Source organism: Panthera tigris, chromosome D3 (genome assembly GCF_018350195.1).
Source record: "Panthera tigris isolate Pti1 chromosome D3, P.tigris_Pti1_mat1.1, whole genome shotgun sequence".
Classification (NCBI taxonomy): Eukaryota; Metazoa; Chordata; class Mammalia; order Carnivora; family Felidae; genus Panthera; species Panthera tigris.
Genome location: NC_056671.1, coordinates 16,281,084 through 16,299,749, shown reverse-complemented (window position 1 = coordinate 16,299,749; position 18,666 = coordinate 16,281,084). Strand labels below are relative to the sequence as shown.

Below are 18,666 nucleotides of genomic sequence, written 5' to 3'. Positions count from 1 at the left end.
TGGTGTGCAAATGATTTCTTTATTCCTTAGTTAATAAAAAATTCATTCATACCATTGCTCATCTTTTAGAAAAATATACCAGAATGTTTCAGTTAAAGACATTTAACCATTTGGAATTCTAAATTAAGTCCTTCTCCCCTCAAGCCCCACATTAGTGAGATTCCTGCTTAGTGCTCCAGAGACCATTCTGGCCTAAGTATTTCCCCAGGCCGTTTCTTCTGCCTGGTGAGATAAAAAGGAATCGAAAACAGTTTACCTATCAATAGAAGCTGCTGCTTTGAAAAAGTCTTTCTTCAGGGGCAAATTTCATCAGCCTGACTGAAACTTGCCCAGTTCATAGGCAGGCTGGGAGAAAGATGCTGGTTTGCTGCCCTCTACAGGCTGCACTCAGCGAGCAGTTAGTTGGAGGAAGGAGGGAGGAATCCTCAAGGATCTGGAAAGAAATGAAACAAGTTAATGCCGAATAAGCCGAGAGTGGGTGGGGGAAAATGATTTGTGAACATCAGCCTACCATTCAAGAAACCACAGCATTTAGGATATGTAAAGAGGGCCACTATATCTTGTTAAGTGAAAACATGCACAGCTTGATTTGACTTTCATAAAAACAGACTTAGTTATACCAGAATGTTAAACTTTGGTTATCTAGGTGGTGGAATAATAGGTAATTTGCATTATATTCTTTTTACTTATCTGTTATCACCTAAACATTCTATAATATATATTATTCTAGTAACAAGCTAGCTAAAAAGTATATTAAAAAGTGTCTAGGCAGATATCATATGACTTTGCTCATATGAGGACTTTAAGACAAAGAACAGATGAACACAAGGAAAGGGAAGCAAAAAATAATATAAAAACAGGGAGGGGGACAAAACACAAGAGACTCTTAAATACGGAGAACAAACAGGGTTACTAGAGGGATTGTGGGAGGGGGGATGGGCTAAACAGCTAAGGGGCATTAAGGAATCTACTCCTGAAATCATTGTTCCACTATATGCTAACTTGGGTGTAAATTTAAAAAATTAAAAAAAAAATTTTAAAAAGTGTCTAGGGGCTCCTGGGTGGCTCAGTTGGTTGAGCATCCAACTTTGGCTCAGATCATGATCTCATGGCTCGTGGGTTCGAGCCCTGTGTTGGGCTTTGTGCTGACAGTTTGGAGCCTGGAGCCTATTTTGGATTCCTTGTCTCCCTCTCTCTCTCTGCTCTTCTCCCACTCACACACTCTCAAAAATAAACATTAAAGAAAAAAAAAAATTAAGTGTCTGTACTAAGGGGACTTCCTTGGTGCTAGTAATATTCTGTTCCTTGATCTAGATGCTTTATGTCTTCATCAAACTGTCCACTTATAACACATGCACTACTCTGTATAGTATACTTCAATGAAAATGTTTTTTTTTTTTTTTTTTTAAGTTTATTTATTTACTTTGAGAGAGAGAGAGGCAGAGAGAGAGGGAGACAGTAAATCCCAAGCAGGGTCCATGGTGTCAGCAAAGAGCCCGACGTGGGGTTCAAACGCACAAACTGTGAGATCATGACCTGAGCTGAAACCAAGAGTCAGATGCTCAACCGACTGAGCCACCCAAGCGCCCCCAAAATGATTTTTAATAGGTGGTTGTACAGGAACTCTCATTCGTTGGCGGGAATGCAAAATGGGACAGCCACTTTGGAAGGCAGTTTGGCAATTGCATACAAAACTACACAAACTTTTATCATATGATCCAGCAGTCTTCCTCCTTAGTATTTACAGCGACTTTATTCATAATTGCCCAAAACTTGGAAACAACCAAGTTGTCCTTCAGTAGGTGAATCAAATGTTAATACTGTGTGAGTGTATAGGGACAAGGGGCATATTGGAACCCTTTGTATTTACTGCTCAGTTTTGCTGTGAACCTAAAACTAAAAATTAAGGTCGCTTTTTTAAAAAGTGGTTGTACTTCCCTTAGAATATGCTAAAAACTACTGAATTGTACATATTACATGAATAAACTGTGTGGTTTGTGAACTATCTCAATAAAGCTTTTTATTTTACTTACTTATTTTTTTTAGAGAGAGAGTGTGAGCGAGGGAGAGGGGCAGAGAGAGAAAGAATCCCAAGCAAGCTCAGCGCAGAGCCCGACCTGAGGCTCGATGCTATGACCCTGGGATATGACCTGAGCCAAAGTCAAGAGTCAGCTGTTCAACCGACTATGCCATCCAGGTGCCCCAAAGCTTTTTATTTTTTTAAGTGGTTGTATCCATAGATTAAAATAGATATAAAAGTACCAATACATGCTACAATATGGACGAACCTTGAAACTATTACGCCACGTGGAGAAGCCAGACACAAGAGGCCACATCTTCTGTGAAATGTCTAGCATAAGCAGAAACAGACTAGCTATTGCCAGGGTAGGGAGAAGCGGAGGGGCTGGGGAGGGTGGAGTGACTGCTGATGGGTACAAGGTTTCTTCCTGGGATGATGAAAATATTCTGGAATTAAGACAGCTGTGAGTCATGTATAACTTTGTGAGTGTACTAAAAGCTTAATTGTATACTCTGAAAGTGTGAAAAGCTGTTATTTAAAAACAGGAAAAAAAGCAGTGGTGGATTTTGAAACCTTCTAAATAGCTGTGTGCATAGAGCTGGAAAAGAAATATCTTTCAAACACTGTAGCTTAATGCACATTAAAGAATTAGTTTTAATTACTAGTGGCCATACATTAAGACACCTATTTATTTTTATTTTTATTTTTTTACATTTATTTATTTTTGAGAGACAGAGGGAGACAGAGCACAAGTGGGAGAGGGGCAGAGAGAGAAGGAGACACAGAATCCGAAGCAGGCTCCAGGCTCTGAGCTGTCAGCCCAGAGCCCGATGCGAGGCTTGAACCCACAGATCGCGAGATCATGACCTGAGCCAAAGTCGGACGCTCAACCGACTGAGCCACCCAGGCGCCCCAAGCTGCCTATTTTGTCAGTGCTCTTGGTTGAATGGGAACTGGAATCAGTATCTAGGAAAGCATTTACCTTTAATAGCAGGATTCAAGTGAAAGTCCCAGTTTCTGACTCAGGAGCATCAGACTGTGGTCAGCAGGGGTCTATTAGAGGCAGCAGTTCTCCGCAGCGAGAATCCAGTTTCAGACACGCCAAGTCATCTGACCGTGTGGGCCCAATGTTAAGTATTGCAATTGGGAGCTTCTTCTCTCGGGCAGTGAGGATGAACCTGTAACCAGAGTAAACCTTACAAGGAAAAGACACAGGTAAGAACTCTCAATGCAGTTAGACGTAAACCTAACAGGGAGCCTCTCCAGGGCTCTCCAGCCCGCAAAAGGGGCCATTCCCACCCTGACCAAGTCAGATACCTGTAAGGATGATCCCACTACCAAGAGGGAGTCAGCTTCTTTTACACGCCTGTGCACAAAGTCAACCTTGTCAGGGTTCACTGTGTCCCCGAAGAAAACGACATCTGGTTTCAGGGGGCCTCCACATCGGCAGGACGGGACCCGAAAGCTCCGTACCTGCTCCTCTGTGAGAAAGACGTCGCCGTCAGGAGCCAGGCCATGGGCCTCGGCACTCCAGGTGGGGTTCAGAGCTTCAAAACGCTCTTGTAACACCCCCCGGGGAATCTGTTCACCACAGTTCAAGCAAAGGACCCTGAAACCAAAGAAGAGGCTGACTGAACAACTGGTCCCGAGAAGGCATGAAGCTGCCAAAAACATCTCATCCCCAACCAGTTGTAGCTCCTCCAACACTGTTCACTGTTTCTAGCACCCAGTCTTTCCCCCAAGGTAGGAATACCTTCTCATGTTAACTACCACCATTCCTTACCTTCCTCCTACTGCCAACTCTAGAACAAGCAGTGTACCTCTGCTTTCCTTACTTACACGGCCTGCTTAACCTGTTGGCTCATTTTTATCCTTAGTGCAACTGCAAATGCTTTACCAAATGACTTCCTTAGTGCCCAGACCGGTGCTTTTCCTCCCTCCCTCTCCTCCTCCAGGGTGATTGTTGCTGTCCATCACCACCGTCCCTCTAAAACACTCTTCCCCTCGGTGTCCTAACCCAGTGACTCGCTTCTCTCCTCACTTCCTTAATCATGAGTTCGTGTGAGGGCAAGAACTTTGAATCCTTTGACCACTGTGCTATGGCCACCACCTAGACTCCACCTAGGAGTCTATAGGCTCCTGCCTATAGACAGGAGCCACTCAATAAATAGCAGTTATTTTAAGAGACCAGCCGGGGGGCGGGGGGAGGTAAAGTAGACATGATATAATTTTTGTATCTGAGTGATGGTACATGGGAGTTCATTATACTACTTTCTTATTGGGAAGATTTGGAACTTTCATCAGGAAAAGAAAAGTTTAATGGGGCCAGGGCCATCATTAGCTCTCAAATTCCCCTGATACCACCTTGATCTGGGTCCTTCAGGCTGACCTCCCTGAGCCACACTCTCTAATCCTGTGTGGCTTTCCTCAAATGCTATTTTTATCACATTGCTTTCTTGCTCAGAAACCACTAATAGTCCCTTTTGGTCTCTCACAAAAGACCCAAATTGCACTGTACTATTTTCAGATGCACCCATGATTTGGGTCTAGCCTTTCCAGACAATCTGATTTCACAGTAGTCTCCACAGAGGCCAGGCCAGACTCCTCTGGGCTCTACAAATCCTCTTCATTTAGAAAGCCCTCTCCCCTCTTTTGTTCAGTCAGACCTGAGCCAGACTCAAGCCCCACCTTTCCCATAAAAGCTTGACCGATTACTCGAAGCTTTACTAAATCTGTTTCTCTGAACCTCTAAAGCAGGTCTATCACGGACCACATAATTTAACAATCACATATGGAATTGTCTGTTGTTAAACATGTTATTTTTGGATCCCCCCCCACCCCCAGGAGATTACAAAGTTCTCACATATAAAGTAGAGCATGTTTTATGCTCTTTGGTTTTGACCCTTCCACACCACCAATAGCACACCACACGTTGTGGCACCCGATAAATATTTTATGATTGGCAGGAGGATCTCTGGGGCTTAATAATAAGGAAATGGTCTCCAGTTAGCTTCAGGTTAGTTCCAGGGCTACATGTGTTCATTCCATCAATATTTACTGGGTTCTATTTGCCAGGATGTACTGTGTTCTATGTGTCCAGGCATCAGAGATCCACCAGCTTATAGACTATGCTGTTGGTGCTTTGCTCATAGTCCCCTCAAGACACCCTACAGCCACTTGTACACAGTTCTCTTATAAGCAACTTCTTGCATCTCTCTTGCTTAGGGGGTTTACTGGCCAAGGAGTTGCAGAGTCTGTGTTAGGGAGTTAATTCCCCTAGAAAGACCCTCAACCGTTAAAGGATGGGACATGGTAGATAAATGCCCAAGCTTCCTCAACTTTCAGTGAGACAATTCTGAAGTATGCTCCAGACAGAGGGCCCCTCAAAGGATTGAGTTCCAGCTCCCCAAAGCAGCAACCCATTCATTAACATGCTCTTTTCTTGACTTTTCTTGCCTACCCTGTTTCATTTCCCCACTCCCTCAATGAGTTTGCTGGGATCAACTCCAAAATAAACAACTTGCTCCCAAATCCTTTTCTCAAGATCTAATGAGGACAAAGTGGTCAAGACAGCCAAGGTCCTTGCTCTCATGGAGCTCACATTTCTGCATTCACACTATTTAGACCTTCCTGCACCTGTGCATGCATCCATGGAGTTCTGTCAGGCGCTGACTCCCTGCTTTAGTGTGCAAGGCATCCACATTTTGGGTCACCAACCAGTACAGCTTTCCGAGTCTCTCCCAGTTGCTCAAGGCCCAATGTGCAGGGTTAGGCTGCAGGGAGGAGAACCGAGGCCAGCCGACAAAGTTTCTTGCCCAGTACCGCTGGCGGACTGGAGCACTCCGTAGAAAATCCCCATGCTGGATGGGTTTCCGGTCAGTGCGGGCATAGAGTCCCACCTTTTCTGACCTGTAGTCTGGGATCCCCGACTCAGTGGAGATTCCTGCCCCAGTCATCACTAGGAGTCTCTTGGACAGGGTGATGAAGCGCTGTAACTCTCTGATCTTCTCAGGGTCTAGAGGTGGACTCGGTGGCACAAATAACCCAATGGATCCATGTGAGCACTGCTGGCTGATGTTCACCATCCAGCGGCCTTTCGCTGCCCTGAGAGTCCACCTACAATTCATCTTTGTTCTAGAGAGAAAGAAACCTGATGGGAGAAAACAAATTTTAAAAACTAAGGCCGCCAAAGGGTACCTGGGTGGCTCAGTCTGTTGAGCGTCTGACTTCGGCTCAGGTCACAATCTCGCAGTTAATGAGTTCGAGCCCCACATGGACTCACTGCTGTCAGTGCGGAGCCCACTTCAGATCCTCTGTCCCCCACCCCACCCCACCCCTCCCCTGCTTGCATTCTCTCTCTCTCGAAAATAAACATTAAAAAAAATATATATATAATATATATATATTATATATATATATTATATATGTAGGGGCACCTGGGGGGCTCAGTCAGTTAAGTGTCCTACTTTGGCTCAGGTCATGATCTCATAGTTTGTGGGTTCGAGCCCCGCGTCAGGCTGTGTGCCGACAGCATGGAGCCTGGAGTCTGCTTTGGATTCTGTGTCTCCCTCTCTCTCTGCCCCTCCCCTGCTTGCACTCTCTCTCTCTCTCTTGCTCTCAAAAATAAATATTAAAAAAAATGTTTTATATATAATATATAAAATACATATAAATATATAGATATAATATTTATAGTATATGATATCTATATAAATAAAACTAAGGTAGCTGAAACTAAAAACAGAACTACCCTATGATCCAGCAATTGCACTATTAGGTATTCACCCAGAGGATACAAAAAGACAGATTTTAAGGGGTACGTGCACCCCAGTGTTTATAGCAGCATTATCAACAGTAGCCAAACTATGGAGAGAGCCCAAATGTCCATCAACTGATGAATGGATAAAGATGTGGTATGTATACATAATGGAATATTACTCAGTCATCAAAAAGAATGAAATCTTGGGGCACCTGGGTGGCTCAGTAGTTAGGTGTCTGACTCTTGATTTCAGCTCAGGTCATGATCTCACAGTTTGTGAGATTGAGCTCTGCTGGCGCAGAGCCTGCTTGGGATTCTCTGTCTCTTTCTCTCTCTCCCTCCCTCCCATGCTTGTGCATGTCCCCCTCTCTCTCAAATAAATAAATAAACTTTAAAAAAGAATGAAATCTTGCCATCTGCAATGACGTGGATGAAGCTAGAATGTATTATGCTATGCACAATAAGTCAATCAGAAAAAAATACCATATGATTTCACTTATTTGTGGAATTTAAGAAATAAAACATATGAACCTAAAGGAGGGGGGAGGAAAAAAAGAAGAGAGGGAAACAAACCACAAGAGACTCTTAAAAAAAAAATTTTTTTTTTAGGGGTGCCTGGGTGGCTCAGTCAGTTGGGTCTCTGACTTCGGCTCAGGTCATGATACCAAGTCTTGTAAGTTCAAGCCCTGCATCGGGCTCTGTGCTGACAGCTCAGAGCCTGGAGTCTGCTTTGGATTCTGTTGTCTCTCTTTCTCTCTCTCTGATCCTCCCCCACTCCCACACTGTCTCTCTCTCTTTCTCTCTCTCTCTGTCTCAAAAATAAATAAACATTAAAAATTAAAAAAAAAATTTTTTTAAGTTTATTTATTTTTGAGACAGAGAGAGACAGAGCATGAATGGGGGAGGGTCAGAGAGAGAGGGAGACACAGAATCTGAAACAGGCTCCAGGCTCTGAGCTGTCAGCACAGAGCCCGACGCGGGGCTTGAACTCACAGACCACAAGATCATGACCTGAGTCGAAACTGGATGCTTAACCGACTGAGCCACCCAGGTGCCCCTAAAAAAATTTTTTTTAGTATTTATTTTTGCAGGAGAGAGAGACAGCATGAGTGGGAGGGAGGCAGAGAGAGAGAGAGGGAGACACAGAATCTGAAATGGGCTTAAGGCTCTGAACTGTCAGCACAAAGCCTGACTCGGGGCTTGAACTCAAGAACTACCAGATCATGACCTGAGCTGAAGTCAGACGCTTAACCGACTGAGCTACCCAGGCACCCCAACAAACCACAAGAGACACTTAATGATAGAAAACAAACTATGGATTGATGGAGGGAGGTGGGTGGGAAATGGGCTAGATGGGTAATGGGTATTAAGGAGGACACTTGTGATGAGCACTGCGTGTTGTATGTAACTGATGAATCACTGAATTCTCCTGAAACCAATATTGCACTTCATGTTAACTAAAATTTAAATTAAAAAAAAAAAAAGACCCCCAAAACAAAAACAAAAGTAAGGCAGCCATCAACTGATGAATGGATAAACAAAATGGGGTCTATCCATATAAGGAAATTTACCTATAAGCATAAAGTTCTGATATATGCTATAATATGGATAAACATCAAAAACATTATGCTAAGTGTAAGAAGTCAGTCACAAAAGGACAAATACTATATGATTCCACTTATATTAAATTTCTAAAATACACAAATATATAGAGACAGAAAGTAAATTAGTAGTTGCCAGGGACTAGAAGATGCATCAGAACTTTATTTATTATTTTTTTTAGTCTTTCCCTTAGGCTTTTTTAAAATTCAAGGATAATTAACATATAGTATTATATTAGTTGCAGGTGTACAATATAATGATTCAACAATTCTATAAAGTAGTCATTGCTCATTACTAGAAGTACATGCTTAATCCCCTTCACCTATTTCACCCATCCCCTCACCCACTTCGCCTATGGCAACCACCAGTTTTTCTCTATATTTAAGAGTCTGTTTTTGGGGTGCCCGGGTGGCTTCAGTCAGTTAAGTGTCTGCCTTCAGCTCAGGTCATGATCTTGCAGTTCATGAGTTCTAGCCCTGCATTGGACTCTCCATGCAGAATCTGCTTGGGAGCCTCTGTTGCTCTCTCTCTGTCCCTCCCCGACACATGTTCACATTCTCTCTCTGTCAAAAATAAACAGACATTTTTTTAAAAAAAACGGGTTTCGGGGCACCTGGGTGGCTCAGTGGGTTAAGTGTCCAACTCTTGATTTCAATCAGGTCATGGTCTCACGGTTTGTGGGTTCAAGCCCCTTGTTGGGCTCTGCACTAGCAGTGAGGAGCCTGCTTGGGATTCTCTCTCTCTCCCTTTCACTCTCTCTGCTCCTTCCCCGACTCACTCATGCACTCACATGTGCTCTCTCTCAAAATAAACTAAAAATGTTTTTAATAGAGTCTGGTTTTTTGCTTATCTCTTTTTTCTTTGTTCATTTGTGTTTTTTTTTTCCTTAAATTCCACGAGTGAAATCATGTGGTATTTGTCCGACTTATTTCACTTAGCATTATATCCTCTACATCCATCCATGTTGTTGCAAATAGCAAGATATCCTTCTTTTTTTAATAATTTTTTTAATGTTTATTTACTTTTGATAGAGACAGAGCATGAGCAGGAGAGGAGCAGAGAGAAAGGGAGACAGAATCTGAAGCAGGCTCCAGGCTCTGAGCTGTCAGCAGAGAGTCCGACGCGGGGCTTGAACTCACCAACTGTGAGATCATGACCTGAGCCGAAGTCAGATGCTTAGCCAACTGAGCCACCCAGGCGCCCCAAGATATCCTTCTTAAGGCTGAGTAATACTCCTGTGTGGAGTGAGTGTGTGTGTGCATGAGTGTGTGTGTGTGCTGACATCTTTATCCATTAATCTATAGATGGACACTTGGGTTGCTTCCATATCTTGGCTATTATAAATAATGCTTTAATAAACATAGAGGTGCATATATCTTTCCAAATTAGTGTTTTTGTTTTCCTTGGGTAAATATGCAGTAGTAGAATTACTGGATCATGGAGTAATTATATTTTTAATTTTGTGAGGAAACTCTGTACTATTTTCCACAGTGGCTGCACTAGCTTGCATCCCCACAAATAGTGCACAAGGTTCCTTTTTCTCCACATCCTCACCCACACTACTTATTTCTTGTCTTTAATTTTAGCCATTCTGTCAGGTGTGAGGTGATTATCTCATTTATAGCCGAAAAGCAAAGGCAGCATATAGGCATCAAACATCAACAACTTCCTCCAATTTCAACATTAGGAAAAGAGAGAATACCAGACTAGACTCTTCATGGAGGAGCACACCACGCCTCAAGATGTGGTCTTGGGAGAAAAAAAAAATTGAACTCGACAGTGATCAAGTCTCTAGAGTTTAACAATTTATAGGAAATACAGAGGCCAAAGCAATGTTAGATGATATCATCGGTCCATCCATGAAGTTTAGGCCATGGGAAACTCTACAGGACAGAAAAATCAGCTTCTTCAACAAATAAACTGCAAGAGATAGAAGTAGATCTGAAGGGGGAATGATAGATTAAAGAGCTTTAAAGACATACCAACCAAATGTAATCTGTGGGCCTTATCTGGAACTTTACAACACTAATAATTGGAAAATTGAACATTAACTGTATGTTTGATATTAAGAAATTATTGTTTTGGGGGCGCCTGGGTGGCTCAGTTGGTTGAGTGACCGACTTCAGCTCAGGTCATGATCTCATGGTTTGTGAGTTCGAGCCCCGCGTCAGGTTCTGTGCTGACAGCTCGGAGCCTGGAGCCTGCTTTGGATTCTGTGTTTCCCTCTCTCTCTCTGCCCCTCCCCCACTCGTGCTCTGTCTCTGTCTCAGAAATAAACATTAAAAAAAATTTTTTTTTAATAAAAAAAAGAAATTATTGTTTTTTACGTATGGGGGCTTCTGGTTGGCTCAGTCAGTAGAGCATGCAACTCTTGATATCAAGGTTGTGAGTTCAAGCACCATGGTGGTCTTAGAGATTGCTTTAGGAAATTTAAAAAATACATATTTAAAGAAGTGTTTTATGTATGACAAATGGTATTGTGATTTTTTTAAAAGTCTTCATCCTATAGAAGTTACAGACTGAAATATTTGGGTGAGATGATATGTCTGGGAGGATTTATTTCAAAATAATATAGAGGGGGCAGAGTAGATAGAAATATACTGTATAAATGAAACAAGATTAGCCAAGAGTTGTTTATTTTTGAAGCTGGGTGATATGTCTGTGAATGGGGTTCGTTATATTATTCTATCTCCACAATAAAAAAAATTTTTATATAGGGCACCTGAGTGGCTCAGTCGGTTAAGTGTCCAACTTTGGCTCAGGTCACAATCTCACGGTTCGTGAGTTCAAGCCCTGACTCAGGATGCATTGGTGGTGCTGAGCCTGCTTGTGATTTTCTCTCTCCCCGTCTCTCTCTGCCCCTTCCCCACTTGCTCTCTCTCCCTCTCTCTCTCTCCGAATAAATAAATAAACTTTAAAAAAGAAACAACAGAAGTGCCTGGGTGGCTCAGTTGGTTAAGCGTCTGACTTGGGCTCAGGTCATGCTCTCATGGATCATGAGTTCAAGCCCCATGTCGGGCTCTGTGCTAACAGCTCGGAGCCTGGAGCCTGCTTCGGATTCTGTGTCTCCCTCTCTCTTTCTGCCCCTCCCCTGCTTGTGCTCTCTCTCTCTCTCTCTCTCTCAAAAATAGATGTCCTAGTGTGCCTAGGATAGTGGTAGTGCTGAAATGCCAAAAGCTATGAGATAAAGTAACAATGCTTATATCTTTTGAATACTTTAAATGTGTAAGAGATATGATCTGAAAAGCGAGGGGAAAAAAAGAATGGAGTACTTTGAAGAGAAGCTAAAATGTGGAATGTTTCACCTTAAAGGTAGATAAAACTCTAATATCTGGACCCTATCAGCAGTCATATAGTATTTGAAGAAAACATATTTGAAATTAAATGTACAAAGTGAACTAGGATAGGTAACTTAAAAGTATGCCTCCCTCATGTTGCCCTGGATCTAAACAAAAATAAAAGCAAGGGTACATGATTATCAACAATACAGAGATAAACAAGAACTAAACTTAGCCTAAAAATATATGGACTAACTGTAAGGAAGGAATTGCAAATAAAGAAAAGCTTGGGTAGCACTGTCATTTCCCCCAAATAGTCCACCCTAAATGGGATTTGGGAGGTTACTGATGAGATTTCAAAACTCATCCAATTTATACCTATAAGCTGACAACCCAAAAGGTATCTGATAATCAGCAAAGTTGTACACTGAAATATTTATGGGATGGGTGATGAGAGCCAACAGCATGATATTGAGAAATGACTGGGGAGTAGGAATTTGTTGGCATTGCACATAATACTGTCCTCTTGAAGACAAAATCTAGGTTTAAGAAAATGTATCAGAGAGGAGTACAGGTTTTTGCATAATCTAAGAAGACTCTCCATCCAGACCATACTACTTCTGGTGGCAGATTGCATGCTTATCTGAACAACCTACAAATAATGAATTAATCAGTGACTTCAGTATCTTAAAGGATGGGCCCCCCAAGTAAACAAGAATATCTTTCCCTGGAAAGGTGCAGCCTCCTCCCCGCCCCCTCCCCCACCCCCCAACACACACCTAGAGTGTATTTATAACCTTACTTTGTAATCCAAATCAATCTTTTGCAGAATTTGGGAGGGTGTGAGTTAGCTCAGGATGTGAGAACTCAAGAATGTACTGAACACTGGGGCTCCAGGCTTATAGAGTAAACTGACCCTTGCCAGGGGTGTACTACCTTCTCCCCCACTATCCCCACAAAAAGATATGAGAAAATAATCCCATCATGGCCAGTTTCAGGCTACCAATGGTTTAACAACTGGCTAGCAAGTTCCTAAATGTCTAACAATTGGCCTTCACCAGGAAAAACTGATTCCGGCCCACCTCCCCTGAGTCCCATGAAGTCCGACCTGAAACAACAAGGCTCCCTTTTTATATCTTTTTAAAAATTTGTTTTGGTCAAGAATTTCTAATACCTTCCACAAAATAAAATCTTGTCGCCACAATGGACTATTGCATAACAACCCAAGCCAATCTTGTCTTCTTGACCTCTTAAGAACCTACAACCAGAGGTCTACTATGCTTGGCCATCAGATGGAAATTAACTTAAAATGGTTGGTGAATCTTCCAAGACTTTTTGCATTCAAGAAAAACTGTACATTTTGGTTTATTTAAAAAATGGTGGAAGGGACTCTAAAAAAATGTGGATTTTAAAAAGGGAGTGTAAAATAAAAATTGGTAAAGCAGGACTCTAGCATAACATAAGACCTATTCTGTCTGTCCCAATAAAACCTGGCTGGTCAGAAATAAACTTCTTATAAACTTCAAAAGAATAATAGCTTACTCCCGATATCTTTTAAATCTTTTTTTTTATGTTTATTTATTTCTGAGACAGAGAGAGACAGAGCATGCGTGGGGGAAGGGCAGAGAGAGAGGGAGACACAGAATCAGAAGCAGCATCCAGGCTCTGAGCTGTCAGCACAGAGCCCGACGCGGGACTCGAACTCACAAACCGTGAGATCATGACCTGAGCCAAAGTCGGTCGCTCAACCGACTGAGCCACCCAGGCGCCCCTCTTTTAAATCTTTTAATAGGGAATTGTTATTCCATCTATGTCTACATCTAAAGACGTCTCCCTCAGAGGAATACACTTACAATTTTAGTTACTACCATCCCTTGGGAAACCGTGTGTTCCATAAACCTACTTCCTATTTTATAAATCAGAAATATTTCTTCATAAGCTAAGAAGCATATTTGAATTCCAGTATGCCAAGTGTTGATGCAGTTGCTGTTCAGACTTTTCTGACTTTTGATTTTTATGGCTTTTGGCTTTATTACTGTAACTAAGCACATGCACATCTTTTATTCTACTTTCCCCATATTCTTTTAGTCTACCCTCAATTGCAAACACGACATTCTAACAAAGCTTTGACGTGTTATTTAACATAATGCAGAAATTCTCTAGTGACACGCACCCCATATGTAAACATTATTTTATGCCTGGCTTTCCAGATCTAGTTTCAGGACCCCGATTTCTCTAGAAATCCACAGCAACGCTTGAACCGCTGAACAAATACAGTCTGGATTCCTGAGACCAAAGGGCTCGGGAAAATCGCTGAAAACCCGCTATACTGGAACAGCTGCTCTCCGCCAGGTACTACTAAAGGGCAAAAAGTTTATATAGAATCCCTCACAACAAATTCACAACGTCTAGAAACCTGCAACCCCCACAGAACACTTACCTTCCACACCTTAAAGAACACTTTACGTCTGACGACGCGACGAGCTGGCTCCTTTTGCATTTTGGGAAATGCAGTCCAGGAGGCAGAAATGATGCCAGGAAAACTACAAGTCCCACAATCCTCTGGGTGTCACAGATGAGGGATCCAGATTGTGTAGTAGCGCCCCCATCTGCCTTTCCTGGTCAGAGGTGTTGAACATTCACAGGAGCGAAATGTGCCCGCTGTCTCCTAAGCCAACATGTTAGTGTCCCTTTGAGAGAAGTTGTTAGAGTTTGAAGACGAGTGTGCTCAGTGCAAAATAGTATATCTAAACAGTACTAAGTTACGAATTCATTGTTAAGATAGAAGCTTTAATAATGTATCTAGATTAGACTCATACTGAACTTCAGTGATTATGATCCTTTGCACTCACTGTGAGGAAATCAATTTCCCACCTTGTAGTGGGGTGTGAAGAAATACATTAATATCTGAAAAATTCATGTTTTTGCAGTTTATATGAAAAACTAAAGCCACAGATAATATACAAGGAATAATGTGTTTACTCACTTGGCTTCTCCAATTTTCTTTATTCTCTTTTGTGGTTTTATTACATTAACCAACACAGTGCCCAGGTCTCACTCCCAGAGATTCTGATTTAATTGGTCTGGGGAGATGCCTGGGCATCAAGACGGTTTACAAACTTCCCAGTTGTTTCTAATGTTTGTAATAATGAGAACCACTGTTCTGTAGCATCACCTAAATAAGACATCAATCAATTTGTGTTTTAGAACATCAATCAAAGGGCAGCTTACTGGAACTTTGAAGACCACCTAAGGAGCTACTTCCCCTGTTTTAAGATAAACTGAAGCCCAGAAGTGTATTGTGGAAGCTGGAGTCAGAGTTTGTCTCCTGATCCTCTCACTGAATGTGTGGAGGTAAATATCTGTAAAGTCACCCAGTTTAGGAGTTTGGGAGCAATACCTACACAACAACTCAGATAGGTCACACTGCTGGGACAATCACCTGACATGACAGGTTTTTTGTGCCTTAGTTAACCTGACCACATTGGCTGAAGGAAAGGACCAAAATGTAGACTGGAAATTTTTACTAAGTCAAAAAAAATTGCAATCAGGAATATTTCCTGCACATATGGGTATTGGATCAAAACCTATTAAAATGCCAAAACACTGACATTTTCTCCCCCCACCCCAAGTTTATTAAGAAAAATTTCAAACTCATGTTGTTTTTTTCAGTTCGCCAAGTAGAATGAACATCGTTAATTGAGAGACTGACTAATACAGAACTATTGTGCTTTTAGGCCCCCCAGAATCTCATGTTCCTGGGAGAAGTTAGCTGACTTTTCAATTTTTCTTAGTGCTGGAAAGTCATCCGTGGAGGATGAAGTCATCCAAGACAGCTGGTAAAACACACAGTGTCACCATACCAGGAATTCATGACTACGTCCTTGATTGGATCAAAGTAAAATAATATAAAATTAATCAAGTTACTAGTCTTTTTTTTTTTCTTGATAATTTTTCCTACCCTGGCAGTTATGGCTGTGGGGGGAAAAAAAAGCTACACATCAGCATCAAATAGGTCTTTTAAAGATGTCATTTTCTCACCTAGATGATGATTATATGAATGATCACTGAGGAATACTTTCTTTGAACGTTTCATGTTTGAATTTTTTTTTTAAGATTTTAAATAATCTCTAGATTTTAAGTCACCCTAGGGCCACCTAGGTGGTTCAGTCAGTTAAGCCTCTGACTCTTGATTTCGGTTCAGGTCATGATCTCATGGAACCAAACTGTGAGATCAAGTTGGCTTCAGCACAGAGCCTGCTTGGGATTCTCTCTCCTCTCTCTCTGTCCCTCCCCCTGCTTGTGCAAGTGCACACACACACTTTCTCTCTTTCCCCAAAATAAGTAATCTCTACACCCAACCTGGGGCTGGAATTTACAACCCCCAGATTAAGAGTCACATGTTCCACAGACCGAACCAGCTAAGTGCCCCTCATGTTTGAAATATTTTATAATAAAATGTTGGGGGAGAGGCGCCTGGGTGGCTCAGTTGGTTAAGCGTCCGACTTCGGCTCAGGTCACGATCTCTCGGTATGTGAGTTTGAGCCCCGCGTCGGGCTCTGTGCTGACTGCTCAGAGCCTGGAGCCTGTCTCAGATTCTGTGTCTCCCTCTCTCTCTGACCCTCCCCCGTTCATGCTCTGTCTCTCTCTGTCTCAAAAATAAAATAAATGTTAAAAAAAAATTTTTTTTTAATAAAAAATAAAAAAATAAATAAAATGTTGGGGGAAATGTAATTTTCTTAGAGACTATTTACATCTTAATGAGTAGCAAAAACCAAAAGTATTTTGGAGAATATAGTTCAGGGATGAAAGAAGTCTGAATATAGGTTTCTGACAGCTTTCCATTTGTCAAGGGAAAAACAGGCAGTGGGAGCGAAAGTTACTTCAAACTTCGTGAACTGTGAACATTTCTATGAAAATAGCCTTTTCCAGCTTATCTCCTCTGAATTAAGGTGTCCAACAGAAAACCCTTTGGGATTAAAAAAGAATTCTTAAAAAAAAAGAAAGAAAGAATTACCATATGACCCAGAAATTCCCCTTCCAACTATGTACAGAAACGAATTGAAAACAAGGATTCAGATGGATATTTGTATGCCACTGTTTGTAGAAAGATTGCTCACGAAAGCCAAAGATGGAAACGAAGCAGATTCATAGAATAATGGATGGATAATTAAATTCCACACAATAGAATATCAGCCATAAAGAGGAATGAAATTCTGATATATATACTACAACATGGATAGACCTTAAAACATTATGAAATAAGCCAGACAGGCGCCTGGCTGGCTCATTCGGAAGAGCATACAACTCTTGATCTCGGGGTCCTGAGACCCGCGCCATGAGTGGGGTATTAAGTATTATTACTTAAATAAATAAATAAACTTAAAACAAAAAAAAAGTCAGACGCCAAAAGTTAAATAGTGTGATTTCGCTTATATGAGGTACCTACTGGAGTCAAATTCAGCGACAGAAAGTAGAATACAAGTTTCTAGGGGTTGGGAGAGGGAGAAATAGGAAAGGGAGTTAGTGTTTAATGGGTACAGAATTTCGGTTTGGGATGATGAAAAAGTTCTGGAGAGGTATGGTGATAATGGTTGCAAACAATGTACATAATGCCACTGAACTGTACACTTAAAAATGGTTGGAATGGTACATTTTATATTACGTATAGTTTACCACAATTTTTTTAAAAACACTATTTTGGAGAAGACAGTTACGCTGTGAATCGGGAGCCAAGTGAACAGCATGCTGATACAGCCCATTTTCATCTGCCGCAATTCATTCTATGAATTAAGTTATTAGCATATTTCTCTCCCATAATGCTTTGCTTCAGGCTCCATCAAAGCTTAGTTAAGTGAAATCAAGAAACGAAATCCTTAGAAACAGCTCAGGCATTTTCAAGAGATCTTCATATGGTTGTATAATTTTTAAACAAAGAACAAGTCATCATTTTCCAGTACGACTCAAAAATCACTTTTCTGTAATGGGAAGCTTGCCTATTGGGGATGATGAGTAGGGGGCGTTGCTTGGTAGCTTTGCGCAGTGGCAGTATCGTAGCCAATGAGGTTTATCCGAGGCGCGATTATTGCTAATTGAAAACTTTTCCCAATACCCCGCCGTGACGACTTGAAATATAGTCGGCATTGGCAATTTTTGACAGTCTCTACGGAGACTGAATATTTCAGTTTAAAAGAAAAGGTGTTTTGTTTTGTTTTGTTTTGCTTTGGGCTGCTTTAGGGGGTGGAAATGACAAGTGATCTCTAGTTTTCTGTTTTTTGGAAGTTGTTTTTTCCCGTCTTTGTTTTGGAGGCAGGAATGCAGTTCGCGGTTAGTTACCTTCTTTTGGTTGTATCTTAGTTCTCTCAGCTGTTGGTGTTGTATTCTCTCTATTGCTTTTTGCCAGGCGGACGTCCGACATTGCACGAATACTTGCTGTGACCCTTGCCCACGTAGTCAGTACGTAGCTACTTGTCCTTTTTCGGTTCACTCTGGCTTTTCCTGTCTTTCCACTGATCACTTTTTTTCACGGTTTTTAACTCAAAATTCATTTAATCTGGTCATCTCTGTGATGTCATGACGATTTGCATAAGATTACCCAGCATCCCCAGCGAATGCACTGTCACTTACAAAATCTGAATATTCGACACGAGTCGATCCAACAACAAGAAGCCTCGGGTGCAGACCAGTCTTAAATATAATTGCTGGAAGCAGAACGCATCTTATACACGAATTCGCCTGGAGTCGCCCACCCTCACTGTAAAGGTGGTTGTCATCTGTGGGGGAGCAGGGTGCGTGGCTACGATCTCCAGCTTTGCGCAGTGGCAGTATCGTAGCCAATGAGGTTTATCCGAGGCGCGATTATTGCTAATTGAAAACTTTTCCCAATACCCCGCCATGACGACTTGAAATATAGTCGGCATTGGCAATTTTTGACAGTCTCTACGGAGACTGAATACTTATGTGTCGAAAAAAAGTTTGTGGAACAAGTGGCTGTCACCTGAGCTGAT

General features: G+C 41.7%; 1 protein-coding gene, 1 long non-coding RNA gene and 2 other non-coding genes across 7 annotated transcripts; 3 read left to right on the top strand and 1 right to left on the bottom strand.

Annotated features, from left to right (window-relative positions):
- SIRT4 (sirtuin 4) lies at nt 1-14,384 on the bottom strand. Of its 3 annotated transcripts, none has more exons than XM_007093547.3 (5): nt 14,100-14,384; nt 5,657-6,170; nt 3,338-3,629; nt 3,003-3,215; nt 1-433 (listed from the first exon to the last, which is right to left on the bottom strand). In XM_007093547.3, the coding sequence occupies exons 2-4, from the start codon at nt 6,145-6,147 to the stop codon at nt 3,063-3,065; spliced, it is 936 nt and encodes a 311-aa protein (XP_007093609.1). In that variant the 5' UTR covers nt 6,148-6,170; nt 14,100-14,384; the 3' UTR covers nt 1-433; nt 3,003-3,062. The 3 variants fall into 3 exon arrangements, with proteins under 3 accessions (XP_007093609.1, XP_015398121.1, XP_042817952.1); XM_015542635.2 differs by having other exon boundaries at nt 5,657-6,154; nt 14,100-14,109; XM_042962018.1 differs by lacking the exon at nt 1-433 and having other exon boundaries at nt 3,059-3,198.
- On the top strand, nt 1,547-15,530 carry LOC122232525. 2 transcript variants are annotated; one of them, XR_006209853.1, is made up of 4 exons: nt 1,547-2,197; nt 13,870-14,011; nt 14,867-15,013; nt 15,397-15,530. It is a non-coding gene; the product is annotated as an uncharacterized LOC122232525 (long non-coding RNA). The 2 variants fall into 2 exon arrangements; XR_006209854.1 differs by lacking the exon at nt 1,547-2,197 and adding an exon at nt 13,343-13,371.
- Nucleotides 15,531-17,690: 2,160 nt separating this feature from the next.
- On the top strand, nt 17,691-17,831 carry LOC122232874. Its single transcript, XR_006210272.1, has one exon. It is a non-coding gene; the product is annotated as a U4 spliceosomal RNA (small nuclear RNA).
- Nucleotides 17,832-18,466: 635 nt separating this feature from the next.
- Nucleotides 18,467-18,607, top strand: LOC122232873. The gene has a single exon (XR_006210271.1). It is a non-coding gene; the product is annotated as a U4 spliceosomal RNA (small nuclear RNA).
- The last annotated feature ends 59 nt before the right edge of the window (nt 18,608-18,666 follow it).